This window comes from Lepisma saccharinum, chromosome 22 (genome assembly GCF_977018435.1).
Source record: "Lepisma saccharinum chromosome 22, izLepSacc3.1, whole genome shotgun sequence".
NCBI lineage: Eukaryota > Metazoa > Arthropoda > Insecta > Zygentoma > Lepismatidae > Lepisma > Lepisma saccharinum.
In genome coordinates, this window is record NC_139250.1 from 19,865,894 (window position 1) to 19,884,410 (window position 18,517).

The 18,517-nt window shown below is 36.0% G+C and overlaps 2 protein-coding genes across 2 annotated transcripts in view; one reads left to right on the forward strand and one right to left on the reverse strand.

The window, feature by feature from the left end:
- The window catches only part of LOC146004934 (alanine aminotransferase 1), a 109,660-nt gene extending 93,741 nt beyond the window's left edge, over positions 1-15,919 (forward strand). The window contains exons 10-13 of the mRNA XM_083143986.1: positions 948-1,133; positions 5,720-5,868; positions 8,974-9,091; positions 10,297-15,919. Coding sequence (XP_083000112.1) covers positions 948-1,133; positions 5,720-5,868; positions 8,974-9,064 — 426 coding nt within the window. The 3' untranslated portion in view covers positions 9,065-9,091; positions 10,297-15,919. The remainder of the gene's footprint in view (positions 1-947; positions 1,134-5,719; positions 5,869-8,973; positions 9,092-10,296) is intronic.
- A 696-nt stretch (positions 15,920-16,615) lies between these two features.
- Positions 16,616-17,089, reverse strand: LOC146004609 (uncharacterized). The gene has a single exon (XM_083143483.1). It carries the CDS (start codon positions 17,087-17,089, stop codon positions 16,616-16,618), a length of 474 nt encoding a protein of 157 aa, XP_082999609.1.
- Positions 17,090-18,517: the final 1,428 nt, after the last annotated feature.

The window sequence follows — 18,517 nt, forward strand, 5'->3', positions numbered from 1 at the left end:
TGATGGCTGCTTCCAAAAGCTCCAGAGAAACTGACAGCGGTGTATTAAAAGTGGAGGAATTACTTTGAAGGGGATGGGGACCATTTGTTGGTAAATTTGCTATATTTTCCATAGCGACTATCCTGCGACATTTCTAATGGAAGCTTTACCAATAAGTCTTATAGACATGGGTTCGAGATTTAATAGTGATAACTATTTATTTACAAATTATACAAAAGAGATACCTCTTTGAAACTTTTACTGCCCCTCAATGTAATTACCATTACCAGCAATGTGGAAGTACCTGTAGCAGCCCCTGTTCTGTTGATGGTTCGATTGGAACAGTCTATTGCCTGAAGAAGCTCTGGAACAGTTCAGAAGCGAAAGCCCTTCATCTTAGGGATCAAATCAAAGTCAAAGGAGCTGGTAGAGCACCTCCCAGCCCCATCGAGCTAACAAATCAGCCACAGGTTGCGCTACATGCACTCGAGCATGGTCATGCAAAATGATGAGAGAATTCAGCAGAAAGTGTTGCCTCTTCTTTCGCAATGTAGGTTGCAGGAGGCAACGCAGATTCCCCACTTGCCTCATGAAGACCTTGATGACACTGTTGTGCTGTACGGCCGCAGGCACATTCAATCTTTATCCAGCTCTGCTGTTCCTGCTTTGAAAACGTTGTGACACAACTTTAGACCACCAACTCCAACGATACTCTGTTCCTTTCATCACTGCACTTGCGCCTAGTGTTGGAAGGAAGAGTCCGTTTACTGGTACGTAGGTTAGGTATCAAACTAATGTGTGGTACATGCGAGAAGCATCATTTCCGTTTCATGGCATATATACAGCAGTGTTACTACTATTAAATCTCCAACCCTCGTATATAACTTTTGCAATTTTAAATTGCTACATTGTACTTTGAGTCTCATAAGCTTGTTCAGTTTGTATAAACCATATTGCTTTTCCCACAGGCTGTGATGGATGCAGTTGTGAATCCACCTCAACCAGGCGAACCTTCGTATGAACAATTCATGAAGGAGAAGACAGCTGTTCTACAGTCTCTTGCCCAGAGAGCGAAAATGGTGGCTGATATGTTCAACAGTATTGAAGGTGCATCTAGCAACCCTGTCCAAGGAGCGATGTATGCATTCCCACAGGTAAGGTGAAAAAATGGATTATTGATTCTTGTTTGACAAATTAAATTTGTTCTGATCAGTTGATTTTATTCTTATTTCTCTTGTAGTCTGTGGTTATTACAAGCATGAAAACAGTTTTTTGTTGTGACCTTCACATGCTCCTTTCAGCAGACATTTATTTTTAGTTTGTTTAAAGATACAGTTGTAACAATGCTTATTTTTTTTAACAAAACTGTATTTTTTGTTAAAATTTTTTAACCATTGTTAGAACTGTATCTTTAATCAAACTAAAAATAAATGATGAAGGGAACATGTGTTCTCCTGAAATGTCAACAAAAACTGTTTTTATGCTTGTAATAACCACAGACTACAAGAGAAAGAATTCTACAATGTAATTATGCATACATACAAAGAAAATCAATTGAATTTGTTATTATTCTAGATAAACCCAACAAGTCGATTTACTGGCTAATCACTAGCTATTGATTCCATTGCTCTAACCACAAGAAGAGGATCAAATTAAAAGATTGGCATGAATAAGAATAGCCTTCTTCTTCTTCTTCCTCTTGTAGGTCTCTGTAACCAAAGCCCATTCTGCGACGACAAAAATTGATCATTCCACCGGCGATATGGTCTTCCTAAATTTATGTTTTTCCTTTTGGCCTGTAATTTAATAATTTTCGATGCAAACTGCTATCTGGCATCCTCAGAACATATTGATTCCACTTCAAAAAATTTCTTTCACCATTGCTTCGACTTTTCATTTATGTTGAATTTTTTCACTTCTAATTTTAGCTCGTAGGGTTACTTCACTTAAACACTGCAAAAATCTCATTTGTGAACAATTTATTCTAGATTTATCATGTTGGCGAAGAGCATTTAGAAGAGCCGGTTTTGAAATTATGGTATGGTATCTAATTAGAATTTCTGCTCTCGTTTGTTTTCCAAAATTTATTTTCAAAATTCAATTTAATCTATTATATTTTATTACATTTTTCTCAACATCTTTTTGGTGTTCGAATATGGTTTCCCAAATATACAAAGTGTATTACTTGTTCAATTTTAAGAATAAAATTACAAGAATAGTTGTGCATGATACGGATGACAAGGAGGAAGTCACCAAGTACTACAACGTCTCTCTACTCCTGAAGATGTGACATAACATCACAAAAATTTGAATTTTTTCTGTGTCCGGTGAGTGTTTCCTCTCTCCTCTTTCACTTTTTATTTAGCCCTTGTGGCCCTCCTTCCTTTTATCATATATATATGTATGTTGTATCGTATTGGAACCAGGAAAAGATTAATTCAGGGTGGCCTCTCTATGACCATAATAAAATTCAAGTATAATTCCTGGTTTTTAAGGCGAACTTTTAAAAAATGCAAGGCTACAAGCAAATGTTTTCTCTATTTCAACCTTATGTGGAGCTTCTCACCACCCACACATACACACCCACACATACACACACACAAATAGTGTGATTCCAGTGAATCCAAAAATTTTAATTCAGTTAAGCGGTATATACTTATATATAATACATATATATTTAAATTGTCATTTCACATACTCAGACTCGAAATACAAATACAAGGCATAAATGTTACGGGATATAATAATCTATGGAAAATTGTTAACTGTATAAGAATTTCAAACTCATATTTTATCAAAATCTTATGTCTGTCAGATAGATTGTTCTTCAAAGGACACTAACGCGTACACGGACTGAGAGAATGTTTTTATTTGCCACGCAGCTTTTTCTTTCCTCGATAAAGCTTAACTGTAAAACATGCCTCAGTGCATTTATAAATATGCATAAATGCAATGGGATTTATATTTAAAAAAGTTGCAACTTTTGACGTCTACGGAGAAAAATTCATGCAGAATTCCTTGTGAGTAGCCACCCTGCTAAGTGTATAATGCAGTAGAATGTGACATCAGGGGAATATTAGCACTTTTAGAGGGGCCAGATATCTCAAAAATTATGAAAAAGGTAATTCTGTAATTCAGTGTTATTATTCCCTAGTAAAGGTAAAGTTCCCCGTGCATGTAGCACCATGCCATGAAGACACGTTTATTACCCCCCAGGGTTGCCCCCAGGTATGCATTGATTTGATGTTGGGTGAGCCCCAGAGCTGCCTTATGTAAACATTCTGACCTGGGATCACCCACCCTAGGAATCAAACCCCAGCCTCCCACATGGAAGACAGACACCCTACCAATTAGACCATCGTGGCTCCATACAATTCCCAAGCCGGTGTTCAGAAAGTGTTAGTTCCCCCCCCCCCCCAAAAAAAGTTATATGGTTTAGACTTTAAGGTGTATTGTACATCCCAGCTTGCCCAAGGTATGACAATAAAATCAATATATTGTCATATTAAGATTTGAAAGGGTTACGTCAAGTTCCACATTTGTGCAATAGTAATAATAATTTTGATCATATGAATACTCCATATTTATTCCTATAATTCAATTAAATGTGTCTGAAATTACTATTTAAACTAATTTTATTAAATATGATTAAAAAAGCCAATTTGTATATCATGACAAAATTATCAAATTTTGCAATATTTTGAATTCATATTTATAACAGTTATTGTTGACTGATATTAAGAAAAATAACCATATCTTCTTCAATCATATGTGTTCTTTCAGACAAGCAAGATAAGATACATTCTAATTTATAATTAAATGTATTGAAATTGTGTACATTTGCATTGGCATCAAGGTTTATATACAAAGGTCAACTCTATAAAATTGTTCAATGTATAATATGATATCATTCTGGGTATTTTGTATCAACATTCAAAAAACGGTAATTATAATCACTAGATAAGTATATTATTATATACATTGCAAAATAGCTGTAACAGAGCAAATATGTACATTTACTTCACAAACATCAAGGCTGTTAAGCTCTTAGTGACAAAAATATAAAACAAGAACAATTGAAGATGACACATGCTAAACATCTTTCTTGAACTAGTTTCTCTGATACTAGTAGTCTGTGATATTAAAAGGGTTCTGAGGATGGCAAAAAGATAAGTACAAATGTAGCAATTTGTGATTGATATTTGTACAAATATTGATATTTTGAAAAGATTATACTTTTCAAGTTAATCTTGAATAGTTTGTTTAAACTATATAGAGACATTTTTTATCATAACAGAATCTTGAAAGTTCTTTGATAATGGCATAATCTTTAAAAAAGATTTGGAAATAACCTAAATATATATGTAGAGTCCCAAGTTTAATTTGAAGCAGGAAATTATTATCTGCTTCTTGCATCTGCATTTTCAAGCAAGTATATGAATAATGCATACCTCAAATGGATGTTTTGAGGAATAAGACTTAAAGTGAAACAAATATCTTCTACATTTTGGATGTGAATTAATCAAATGTGGAGTTTTAAAAATTTGAAGAATGGAAGCCATCTTGTAGAAAACATGGATGAAGAAATTGACATATTAAGTATACTCAGATTTAGAACTAATGCATGCTAAAATATAAGAAAAAGACTTACTCTACCTCAAAATGGAAGGTAAGATTTTACAATACCGGACAATTCCCCGATTTCGTTCATATTTCGCATACTCAATAATTTAGGGCTCCTAATCATGAATCTGCAGTTCATATTTGGCGCTCACGTGTGGAATTTCCAAAAAAAAAAAAAGGGGGGGGTCCGTGATCGCAACGACAATGCACGATTGCTCATTATGTTCCGGAAGATTTTGTGTTTCTACGAAACTTACATTTTCTTACGGTGCCCCACACACCATTCACACATAGCCCCCACAAAGCCTTCACGGTAAGATTGGGTTAGGTTAGGTTAGGCAACCAGTTAAAATTTGGGGTCGTAGATCAGGAGTGGTACATAATAAGCAATCGTGCATTGCTGGTTGCATCATGGACCCCCTTTTTTTTTGGAAATTCCACACGTGAGCGCCAAATATTAACTGCAGATTCGTGATGAGGAGCCCTAAATTATTGAGTATGCGAAATATGAACGAAATCGGGGAATTGTCCAGTATTGTAAAATCGCTCCAAACAAAGAAATATTTTCTTTATTTAAATTACATTTATATGTTATAAATGATCTTGTTAACCAATGCATAATTTTATGTTGTAACTTTTGTTTTTATCAATATATTTTGCCTAAAAATACTTATAATTGTTTCAGCATAAATGCTATTCCTAAGCAAATGTAAGCTGGTATCCCTTTTCATCATATATCCGTAGCTTCCTACTGTGTTCACACCTTAATTTGAATTCTGATTGGTTAATATTACACACCAGACAGGTATATATGTAAAATGATGTGCCAGTCAGGACTTCAGATTTAGCTGAGGGTATTTACCATAGGGATTAGTGAGATAGATTAACGGAATTGGTTGACCACACTGTCTTGTCTGTTATTTATTCTCACCGTCTGCATCTCTTGTTTTTATTTGTAGCAACGGCTATAACTGAACAGACAAAACAGGTGATTATTTCTGTTTCTAAAGCAATGCTGATATCAGCTCACCTGGTATCAGCTCAGCTATATCGTTTGACTGTGTATAACCCGTACTTCTGGCATGCTTTTAAAATTTGAAAATTTTGTTCATTTCAGATCAAAATTCCACCAAAGGCTGTTGAAAAGGCAAAATCTTTAGGGCAGGAACCTGATGCTTTCTATGCCTTCCAGCTTCTAGAACAGACTGGAATTTGTATAGTACCTGGATCCGGATTTGGACAAAAATCGGGAACGTATCACTTCAGGTAATGCATAAGTTTTGTTGATAATTACTTTATCAATAGTAGGAATGTGAAAACACTAAGTTGCTGACCAAGGCAATTTATTATTAAGATAAAAACACTTAATAGGTAACTTTCGACCCTGCATCAGGGTCTTCCTCAGACGAAGAACTAAACTAAAATGAAAATGAGATTTTTTCATTTTAGTTTAGTACTTCGTCTGAGGAAGACCCTGATACAGGGTCGAAAGTTACCTGTTAAGTGTTTTTATCTTAATAATAAATTGCCTTGGTCAGCAACTTAGTGTTTTTAAATATGGAAACAAGGCTTAATTATATTACAGTAGGAATGTGCCGAAGCCGGTTACTGATGTATGAATATCGTCCAAAATTGGCGTATCGGTATAGATCAGATATTTAAATTGGTACCGATAATACTAGAGTTTTACCTTCTAATAAGTTTTATATTTAATTTCGTAAGATTTATTGAAAATTAGATTATGGATCTTCATCACTGTGGAGTTTTTGTGATAAAATAATTGCAAACTGTCATTCAGAGGATCAACCTACCTCAAATTCAGAAATAGAACCGTATATGTTGCTGAACTGACTATTCCACGTGACCAGAATCTGCTGTTGTATTGGAAATTCAAAAACGAGTATCCAAACCCAAAGCAAATAGTCAGAAAATACTTGCTGCATTAGTATTCAGTGAAGGAGTGTACAGTTTGCTGGACAGGTTTGCGATAAGAGAAGAAGTAGGTTACTTCCAGAAGTGCTTTAAAAACGCGTGTTTTTGAAGTTGAATCTGCCAGCATTAAATTTACAATATTAAGAACAAGAATTCAGTTTGCATTTCAACGAACTGCTTGTGTACTGATGTTAAATCTCTTGAGAATATATATGTACATATATATACAGGGTGTGATTTTAATGGCACCCACGGACCACGGAAATGTATAGAGGACATCAAAACAACTTTTCTCAGTAACATTTTTCTCGTTGGTGCATTGTTTCACCGCTACAGTCGTTCAAAAAAGGCAGTTTTGCCACCTGAATGCTGGCAACCACACACAACATTTGAACACATTTGTGATGTCATATCTTATCGTGAAGCGATGCGTTTCAGGGTTGCCAGGAACACACATATTCTATGAAAAATGACATAGCTACAATCAGTCATATTATGTACCGTAAAACAAAACAAGAAAACACGTTCTTTAACCTAACAGGAAGTAAACAAACGATACGAAAAATGGTAGAAAGGAAGTAGAATTCAAATGGAACTGGCCATATTGAATTTTGTCTCTGCTTACATGTCATATATTTGGAAATCTAGTCTATCCAATTCGTCCTTCTGATACTAGTTGTCTGTGACACACTGAACAGATGACAAAATAGAAATGAAAGCACTCAAAATTCCAAGGTTAAGTAACACACAATATAATTTATATTCAGGGCATTATGAGGCAAGTGGCAAAAATGGTTGAAAATACAGGGATATAAGTAATAGTAATACAAGCTCTCTGACGACTGTGTTTATCTATGCACCGGATACACATGCAATAGTTTGCAACTGTGAACAGGGCAGTATATTCGCTACTGATTCATCATTAGATTGTTACTGTGGTTGTACGTGTTTTAGTCATAATGTAACAACGTGAAGCTCGGATATACTTCCGTTATCAGTACAAAAGTATCGCAAGGCATATGTACACAAACCTGTAGATATCAACCTTGCAATGAGATTTGCATTTGACATGTAGCTGGGCGTTAACAGCCACATGTAAGTTGGAAGTCCAATAAAAATTATTGTTGTTGATATTTGACATGTAGGCTGAGACAAAATCCGATATTGACACTTCATTTTGAATACGTTTTTTACCATTTCTCATATCTTTGGTTCACTTCCCCCTTTCCCTGAGATGACTGCTAATCTTTTGGCTGGTAGGCTATGATGTTCAGTGTACTGAATGTGTTTCTCGCTTTGTTTTACAGGTAATAATATGGTTGGTAGTTTGTCATTTTTCACAAAATTTGTGTGTTGTTTGCAACCTTGCCATGCGCCGTTTCGCCGCAGGAAATGACATCAGATACGATCCAATGTTGTGTTGGGTTGACAGCATCCAGGCGGCAAAACGGTCTTTTTTAAACGGCTGTAGCGTCGAATTGACGCACCAACGAGGAAAATATTATCGAGAAAAGTTGTTTGTTTTGATGTCCTCTATACGAATCTGTGGTCCGTGCGCACCATTTACATGGCACCCTGTATAATATGCAATAGAAATGTACATAGCAAATTTATTTTTGTCATGCTGAAAATAACATTACATTTCTGTTGAATAATCTTATGTATCGTAATTGGTTAAATATCGGCTCGGTTTCTAAAATTATTGGTGAGTACATTAGCATTGGTAAATTTTCAGATTTGTCACACACTAAGCAATAGTCAAGATCCCATGTGGTCACTGTTGTACAGTACTTTCCATGGTCTGCAGGCATTTAGACCCACAGCTTTACGCTGACCTTGACACTGGTCTTCAGTGCCTCAGTATCCAGATAGTTGGTGTCCGATTTCCATGTGTTTGTGAAGTGTTAAGTTGTTAACAAGTGTTTTAGATTGTTTTGTTTTAGTTTATTTATTACTGGTGCTTTTCTCCTGTCTAATAATGCCACGCTATACACAAAATTTAAAACTACGAATAGTTATGTACGACTTACGAGATTACAAATTCTTGTAGGGAAGTTAGAAGGTGTTTTGATTCAGATTTTCCAGATGTTCCTGTTCCGTTCCACACCGTGTTTGAAAACTTGTGAACAAATTTAGGAAAACAGGGTCTGTTCTTGATAAGAAGCAAAGTGTAAAACGTGTGCTTACTGAAGAGAAAGCAGACGATGATCAGAACACACTCCTCAAAAATCCCTCTGCCGCCTTGCACAAGAAACTGATATTTCCATGTCGATTGGTCGGCCAGTCAGTTAAAAAACAAATATTCGAGATGAAAATTCTCCACAATAATTTTTCATCAAAGTAGTTCAATCTTAGATTGTTTAACAACCAGTATATTGAATTTTCTTGTGTACCATACTTAATTTACCTTTTGTGACAATAGCTTTATTTGCATTTCAGGACAACAATTTTACCACAACCTGAGTTGCTGCGTGTCATGTTGGAGAAGTTTAAAGAGTTTCATTTGAAATTCTTAAAGGAGTATTCATGAATCAAAAGGAAGAAATATTTCCATTAGGTAAGTAAATATACATAAAACATGATACTGTACATGATCTTCTAACATTTTCACGAATGTTTGCGTAACCTCCATTCCACAATAAAAAATAGTGTGTTCCGAATCCTCAACCTTCCTATTTTAACCTTTTAAACTTTTTGTCCTTCCCTTGCTTTAACCCATTTGGCATGTCCTTTTTATGTATTTTATACTCCTGGGAGTACCAGAGTATTTTTCTTAGATCCCGATACTGATATTTCAAGATCTGCATACTTCTCTGATGAACCTTTTTTTCTAAAAGTTTCCTGGTTTCCTGTTCCTTGAGCTAAATTACATATTTTCTTAATGTCAATTAATGTTCTGCCGACCTCCGTGGTGAAGTGGTTAGCACAGCATGCTACGGTGCCAGGGATCCTGGGCTTGAATCCTGGCCTGGGTAAGGGTGTTCTTTGTGAATGTCTTGTTATGAGTCTCATTAACTCATCTTTCTGATTAGCCAAAATTGGCAGAAAACCAAAGTAAACAAAATCAGTCAATTAACACTTTCCAGTCTGAAATCGGATGTGATGCGAGCAGAGTAAAACACCCGTTCTGGTTGCCAATTGGCTAGGATACGATCGCCGTATTTCCATTGCATTTCAATTTAGTTGCCCGAACCTTATGCGATTATCGTTGCACACGCTTGGAGATAGTTCTATTTTTCGCCACCAGAGAGCATGTTATGTTGGTTAGGTAAAGGCTTACCGTTATTTTTTTTATATATATAATGTGCACAGTGCGTGTTTATGCTGATTTATCAAAAATACAAAAAAATAAGTAATTTTTCAATAAATATTGCAATCTGTAAATTATAAAAATGTAACATCTAATTGAATTATCTATTAGAACAGAATCTAAGCTTTCATTTGATATAATACATTGTGATACCATTAATAGTGTATTTTTCTGTATTTTTTAAAATGCCCTAAACGTCCGTCTACAAGTAAAAGATGCGTGAAAACCGTCAGACCGGAAAGTGTTAATGCTCAAAATGACTGACATTTACGATTCTTTTACAAATTGCTTCCACACACAGACACAAGACTAAAATATAGGATATGTCTTGGAAAAGCAGGACACGAAGTTATCCTAGGTGCTTGTCCACATACATTTACTTAGGAAATAAATATTTTGACATAAGTGTTCACGCAGCAAATGTATTAATATTTTTCTCTTCTTTATTGAAGAGCCTTCACCTGGAGTGGACCACATAAATATATATATTGTTCCCTTACAAAATAGTAACCTGTGGAGCATATATGACTGAAATTGCCCTAGAAATCAACGTGTGTCAAACTTGAGTATGTCGCATATGAAATGTGTTATTTTGAACAAACAGGTTTAATAGTAAATATGTATTTTAATTACCATACTCAAACAGCAGCGTACACACACAGAAAAATTGTGTAATTTGTATATATATTTTAGAAAATACAGTGTAACCCCAATTTTACGTTCCCAAATTTTAGATTTTCCTGCATTATACATTCAATCTTGGTGGTCCCAACATAGTAAAATAATAAATTATCCTAGATTTTAAATGTTCCTGTATTTTAAGTTTTTCCAGCGTGTTCCCCTGAAAAACGTTAAATTGACGTTCCACTGTTGTCATATTGCAATGTAATTGAATAGTTGTAAACATTGTATGTATTGCTAAATTAATTTGTCCAGAATAACGGGAAATGACAATTTTAACATTGTTTTTTTTTATTATTTTATTGGGGATGTGCCAAACCACATTAGTGGCCATGTCGACTCATGTAAATTCTCAGCAATGTATAAATGTCAGGCTGTAAAGTTGTTTTAGCTTATTTTTATGTATCTTAAATTGACATAAACTAGACTTCACTACGTATATTATGCAATGTACTGCACTTTTAAATCATAAAAATAATTTTTTGAAGGTTTGTAATTCCAATGTAAGTGCTCAACATGATTACTTTTTGATTTATTTATGCATTGTATTTGAGTGTGTCTATCTTGTCTTCCATCATTGAATTTAAGAGTAGGTTTTGACGCATCCGTATGACAAAAATGTGCCTTTAATATTTCCATTCTTTTAAACGTTATTGTTATTGTGTACATTTTATTTTAATAGAAAAATTCTTAGATCTTACACAAGCGTCAGGAATGGGATTGGGTAGTCTGTAACAGAGCCATAGCCTGGGGTGAGAATTTAATTTTGCACCTCCTGCTTCAAATTTGGTGCCCCCCATCCCTCCATACTTGGTGCAAATGTTGTTATTCTTTTAGTTTTCACTCTGTGCATACAAACAGCCAATTTCCCAACGTAGTAAGGAATCCATAGCAAAAATAATGTTGATTTTGTCTTCGGTGTCTGCGATCCTCTACAATAAAACTCAATTAGCCTATACTGTAGCAGCCTCCCGGATGGCGCAGTGGTAGCATAGTTGCCTTGTAATCAAGGGGTTCCGGGTTCAATACCCGGTGGAGGCACAAGTGGTTCGGATCCCACTTTAAACTGTAGGTCCAGTCCCGATTAGCCTTACTGTGCATAAAGTGGACTTAAAACAACAAATCAATCAATCTACTGTAGCAAAGCTCACTATCATACCAGGGGTCACGGGTTTGAATCCCATCATCAATTTCATCATATCATCACTCATCAACATCTTCGTGATTAGCCGAAAGTGGCAGATAAGCGAAGTAAAAAAAATCAATCAAAATTATCCCATGACAAAAATTTCAAAATGCACACTGTTATTATATATTTATGTTTTGTGTGTTACAGTGAGTACAATAACCGTAAAAAAATTATAAATATACTTTAGATATACCAGGTGTGCCGGTTAATAATTCTTAAGTGATCCGAAAGAAAACAAGTGTATCTGGGGAGAAAGGTAAAAAATGCTTTATTCAAAGTATGCGCCATCGCTAGCTATACATTTTGCCCATCTGTCCGTCAAATTGTGGATGCCCTTCTAGAAAAATCGTTCACATTTTGAGGTGATCCAGTCAGCAACCCATTGTTCGACATCTTCGTAATTGTTGAAGTGTTGCTGAGAAAGTGAGTGAGACATCGATGAAAACAAGTGGTAGTCCGAAGGGGCAAAGTCTGGTGCATATGGTGGGTGGCTCAAGAATTCCCAGCCAAGTGCAGAAATGGTGTGTCTGACGCCTTTCGCTGTGTGTGATGAGGTGGTGTTGTGCTGCAAAATCACTTTTTCCGTGTCTTGTTGCCCAATCTGGATCTTTCCCATGGCATGAAGATGATCAGATGATCAGATATAGTTTGGCGACAAACATTTAACTTCTCTGCCAGTTGTTGTTGCGTTTGCGTATCATCTTCGTCCAACAGTGCTTGCAATTCGGCATCTTGGAATTTTTTCGGCTGGCCCAGGCAATCTTTGTCTTTCAAATCGAAATCACCACTTTTGAATCGTCGAAACCAACACACACACACATCTTGCGTTAGGACATTGTCACCGTATGTTTCCACAAGGGTACGATGGCTTTCACTCGCGTTTTTCTTTTGATTGAACAAGAAAAGCAGGACGTGCCGCACATGCTCCTTATTTGGTTTGAAGGTCGACATGTTTACCACACAAACCCAATATCACAATCACTTGCACTCGGTTGCACATCAACGGAGTTTTGATGGGTACTGTCCTGGCAACACACTGACGTAACAGTTGAGACTGTGCACCAACCCTTGCCTCCAGCGCTATCCAGCGATGAAATTAAGAATTATTAACCGGCACACCTGGTATTAGAACACCAAGACAAAGTATTATAACATACATTATTAATAAATGTTGAGAATATCTTTGTTCCATAACACTATAGTATATATGAACAATCACTTTATCACTGCACATATTTTTAGTTATCACTTGGTACCTTGTATATCACATCATCATAATGAACAAATAGTATATAAATACTGTTTTAAGAAATAAATATAAACTTGATGTGACTTACACAAATGGTTGTGTTGCAAACAGAACAAACAATAAATTTTTAGATCTATTTCTTTGCAAACTGATAATAATATTAACTTAATGCGATGTTAATACTTTTATAGGGTGCCTCAGTGTTTATTATTTTTCAACTTTTTCTCTTTTTTACGCATCTTTGCCTCAATACCAGCGTAACTGTTCCCGCACTCCCCACTTCTAGATATGGCTCTGCTGTAGACCAATGTTATCGGTTGATAAAGGCATATTGTGTATTGGTTAATAATTCTAATGTGGTATTTAATGCATTGTGTGAATACTCTTGATTTGCAGTGTGTAGTGCTAAAGTTTTACATTGTTTTGGAAGAAATATTCTTTCTTATTAAATATAAAAAGGTTTTTTAGTGGATGGAAGGGTTTTCTGGCACATGCTTTTCAAATGTGCAGTTCTTTTTTTTTAATGTAGAAAGGAGGGCAGGGGGGGAGTATTTTCTTTTGGGAATCCCAACAAGCATAGTTAGGAGATGGGGGGGGGGGGGGACAACTATATTTTACCTGAATATATTCATTTGGTGAATCACTGTAGTTCGACCAAATCTGATTGTATTTGTATGAAGGTGCGATGTCAAAATTTGACTTCCCATGAAAGTCTTTGATGTTTGCCCAGTATAAATCAAATATCAACAGTCTATGACAAGCAAATTTAGTGGTTTTATAGTATATATCATATTTTAAAAGGCTGTGCTTTTAAATTAATCAATTTCATTATTGGAACCTAGAGTACTTGTATTCGCTTGAAATTCAACTGTGTCATACCAACTTAAGTATGCAAATGAAATGTCATATTATAATATTCCTATGGACCATTCGGCATTTGAAGGCAAATATCACATTAGTTCGTCTGGTTGCTTCTAAAGTACCGTATTTGCCAACGTGTAAGATGGATTTTTAGGTAAAATCTTTATCGCTGAATTTATAAGTAATTTACAGTATTTAAAATATAAAGTAATGAGTAGATCTACTTTCAACAAATAACTTACCTAATCTAACTAGGAAAGAATACATTTAAATCTTCTCACACACCACAACGAAACTCAGAACAAGAGAAAATTTCCAGACATGAATGTAATAAAAAACTGAGTATGGACATATAAGATGCATCCTGTTTTTCAGACCTATTTTTAAAGGAAAAAAATTGCATCTAACATGCCGACAGATACGGTAATAGATGAAAAATGTCAAGGAAAAAGAAACATCCATAAGAAATGGGTAAGTAGAAGTGAATGTGCCCAGATTGAAAACATGGACAATAGCCAATAATAAAAAAAGCCTATCAGTTTTGCTAGCACACTGTCATGCCAGTCACAGTCAGGAATTATAGTTTCGAACGGTTGAGTGTTAAAATATACAGTCATGAACAAAAGTGTATTGTAACTGGCCATAAGGAACTGTTATTTTTCTAATGTATTTTCAAATTAGAAAATGTGATGTCTAAAATCTCATTAGAAAGGTATACGCAACATTGTTATAGAGAAATTATTCAATAAATTATCTGAAGATTTGGTGGAAAAACTGTTGGTATGCATGCACACACACACACACAAAAGTGACTCTTTCTGAGTCCTGCATAAAGATTGTGCTACCATTTAGGATGTTGGAACTTTCAGATAAAAACAACAGATTTAGACCATGTTGATGAATTTCTTTGAATGCTATTTATTCAGGGAGTGCACACAGTAGGAAGTTGTTCATGTAAGGGAATGGATGCACGCTTGTGCCACAAGGGAATACATTATTTGCTGCTAGAAATATTTTTTTTTTGCATGTAGGGTCACCTTTTGTTATATTGCTGAACATGTTATCAATATATAAAGAGCATGCATTATGTATATTTGAGGATTGTTATAAATATAATACATTTTAGATGCTTTACTAATGCATATCATCTGCATAAGTGCACTGGATCAAATTAATTCACACCATGAAGTAACGTTTGAATAGGTTGTTTTTTTTCTTTTGAAATACATTGTGTTGCTTTTCTATAGTTTCCTGTGTTCTAGTAGCACATGGCTTGTTTTATTTGATTTTTATATACATATATACCAAATATATTGCACTGTTTCCAACACTCGTAATTTATCAACATTCCGTTATAATATGAATATTTGGTTATCAGTAATTTCATCATATACATTTCCCATTAATACTTTCAAGTATTGTGCACAATGTAATCTGTATGTAAGTTACTCAATCTGCATGGAATAGTAGTGAATATTTGGTTACTTACTTGAAACAGAATTAATTATGTCAGATATTAAAAAATTAGAATTAAGGGTAAAATGATACTGAACTTGGGCCTCATTTTTAAAGTGTAAATTTCTTTACATGTTTATCACTTGCTAAAGATCCAAGAGTCTGTAACTTTATAACTAACTCTGAAGTCATATTTTATTTATGGTATTCACTAGATTTGGGTGCTGTTGATTTTATATTTGTATATTTTTTCTATCATTTTTTAAAATGCACATTTTATTATTAAAATAGTCTGTATATCTTTTATGTAACGAAGAGGACTGTACTAAATATTTCAACCACTCAGTTTCAACATATTGGACAGATTGTTCATTAAGGCAGTGATTGTATGGAATGTGTATTGTGTACAAAATTATTGTAGATATAGTTAAGAAATAATGTATTTAGTGGCAGCAGTATTTTTGTCATTTTTTACAGCTGGAAAAATCATCTTGACAATAAGACTGTTATAGGAAAATGTATTTGTAATAATGTAAATAGATATTCTTATGTAGTCATTTGTTGTTGAGACTGACTGTAGTGTGTCCTGTGAGGAACAACTATGTTGATGTGAAAATTGACAATGAACACTATTCTAGCATGATGTGTTATTTCTTTGCTAATAATTTTCATTTGGAAGTATGCATTGTTGCATGTGGTCTTTGGGGCACCTGTATTATTGGACCCATGCTCAATGCTAGACAGCATTTCCTTTCATTCTGACTAAAGATGGATGGCACTGTTAAATATGGAGAAACGAGTACTCGCTTTATCCGCGAAACTGTTTTCTTTTTCTTGTTCTTTGTTCTATTAATTTCAGTGACCCACTGCTACCATTGTTCGTAGTTCTCTGGCTGCTGCTAGGTGCGCTGTTGTTGTAGTAGTAGGGGAATCCATGTGTGGTGTGCCTGTCCGCTATCGATGTTTAGCTCATGTGGGAACTGCATTATGGCATGTATTTCCTTGATTTTGGTGCCTATGAGAGTGGGGGCGGTGCGCTTGACCTGTACCTTTTGTATTTGATGTGTTTAGCAAGACCAGTAGAGGGTTGGACTTTCTTTGCATCTGTTAGGTGTTGTTGGATTCTTTCATTGATAATGTGCCTTGCACTCACACTCTGCATCATATATGCCTGGGTTATCAAGGGGGAGAGGAAGTATCATTTGTGTTTGTTTAGTTTTTCAGCTATTTTGGCATTGGGTTTGTGCACTACTTTGATGTCATAGGGGAAAAGGGCTTTGGATATGTGGTGGGATGGTAGGGGAAGGCAAACCACGTATATTTGCCATTTGGAGGTTCATTGTGGCTGGGTAGGGTGCCTGACCTGTATTTCCACTTGACTGCACCAAGTGGGAAGTTGTGCTTCTGTGTAGCCATGTTTCAGGGCTATTCTAGTGATGGTGGCTATCTCTTCTTGGCAGCAGTAGGAGAAGGCTCTTCGATAAAAGTTCAGCCACTCATTAGCTTTTTGTTTGGGGTGATGGCTGGAAAGAACGTGTATGTATTGGTTGCCTGCACCTGGTTTCCTGTAGACAGTGGTTATAAATTTGTTAAGTGTGCGGCTGATGGAGATGTCGAGTAAGTTGAGCTTGCCATGTTTCCCTTGTTCTACAGTGAAGTTGTGCCTGAGGTGGATGCTTTTTAGGTTTTTCACTAGAAGGTTGAGCTCTTCTGCGTTTTTATATATGACTATTGTGTCATCCGCGTACCTTCCATATCGGATGTATTGCAGTTCTGGAGTGGCTAAAGGAGCAGATAGCGGATTGCCCATGGCAAGGCAATTCTCATTGTGTTTTAAACACAACTATTTGAGAATAACATCCACTCAGGCTCAACTTCACTGTAGAACAAGGGAAACATGGCAAGCTCAACTTACTCGACATCACCATCAGCCGCATACTTAACAAATTCATAACCACTGTCTACAGGAAACCAGGTGCAGGCAACCAATACATACACGTTCTTTCCAGCCATCACCCCAAACAAAAAGCTAATGAGTGGCTGAACTTTTATCGAAGAGCCTTCTCCTACTGTGGCAAAGAAGAGGATCTACGAGAGGAGATAGCCACCATCACTGAAATAGTCCTGAAACATGGCTACACAGAAGCACAACTTCCCACTTGGTGCAGTCAAGTGGAAATACAGGTCAGGCACCCTACCCAGCCACAATGAACTTCCAAATGGCAAATATACGTGGTTTGCCTTCCCCTACCTTCCAGCTGCATATCCAAAGCCCTTTTCCCCTATGACATCAAAGTAGCGCACAAACCCAATGCCAAAATAGCTGAAAAACTAAACAAACACAAATGATACTTCCTCTCCCCCTTGATAACCCAGGCGTATATGATGCAGAGTGTGAGTGCAAGGCACATTATCAATGAAGGAATCCAACAACACTTAACAGATGCAAAGAAAGCCCAACCCTCTACTGGTCTAATACAAAAGGTACAAGTCAAGCACACCGCCCCCACACTCGTAGACACCAAAATCAAGGAAACACATGCCATAATGCAGTTCCCACACCACACATGGATTCCCCCTACTACAACAGTTAACGCCGGGAAATAGCAGACGACATGGACACAGACATACAGTTAACAATAGTGCACCTAGCAGCAGCAGAACTACGAACAATAGAAGCATGCCAAGCAACAGTACAAGAAGTTCAAAAGAGGATGGTAGCAGTGGTCACTGAAATTAATAGAACAAAGAAGAAGAAAACAGTTTTGCAGATAAAGTGAGTATTAGTTTCTCGTATTTATCTACTATTACGTCTCTCTTCTCCCAGTTATGAATGGCACTGTTATTTCTAGTACGATGGGGCTCCACTACACTGTGAAGCAAATTTTCATCAACTGCTCGATATTCAACCACCTGACCTCATATTACTGGATTTCTATCGTGGAACCATCTGAAAGTCCTTGTGTATGCCATGAAAATCTGGGACAAAGATCACCTGCAGCAATGAATCCTATAGGCCTATAACGACTAGACAAAACACTACTCTGTACTCAGCACGAGGGGCAACACATGATCCTTTAGAAGTAGTAGTTTCAAATTTTTGTGTTAATAGAAAGAACTACCCTAATTTGATATATCATGTAACCCCCTTCGGATTTGAATAACTTGGCCTGAATCCAATATGGCAGCCATATATCCTTTCATACACCTTATAAATTAACTTCATACAAATGAAAGA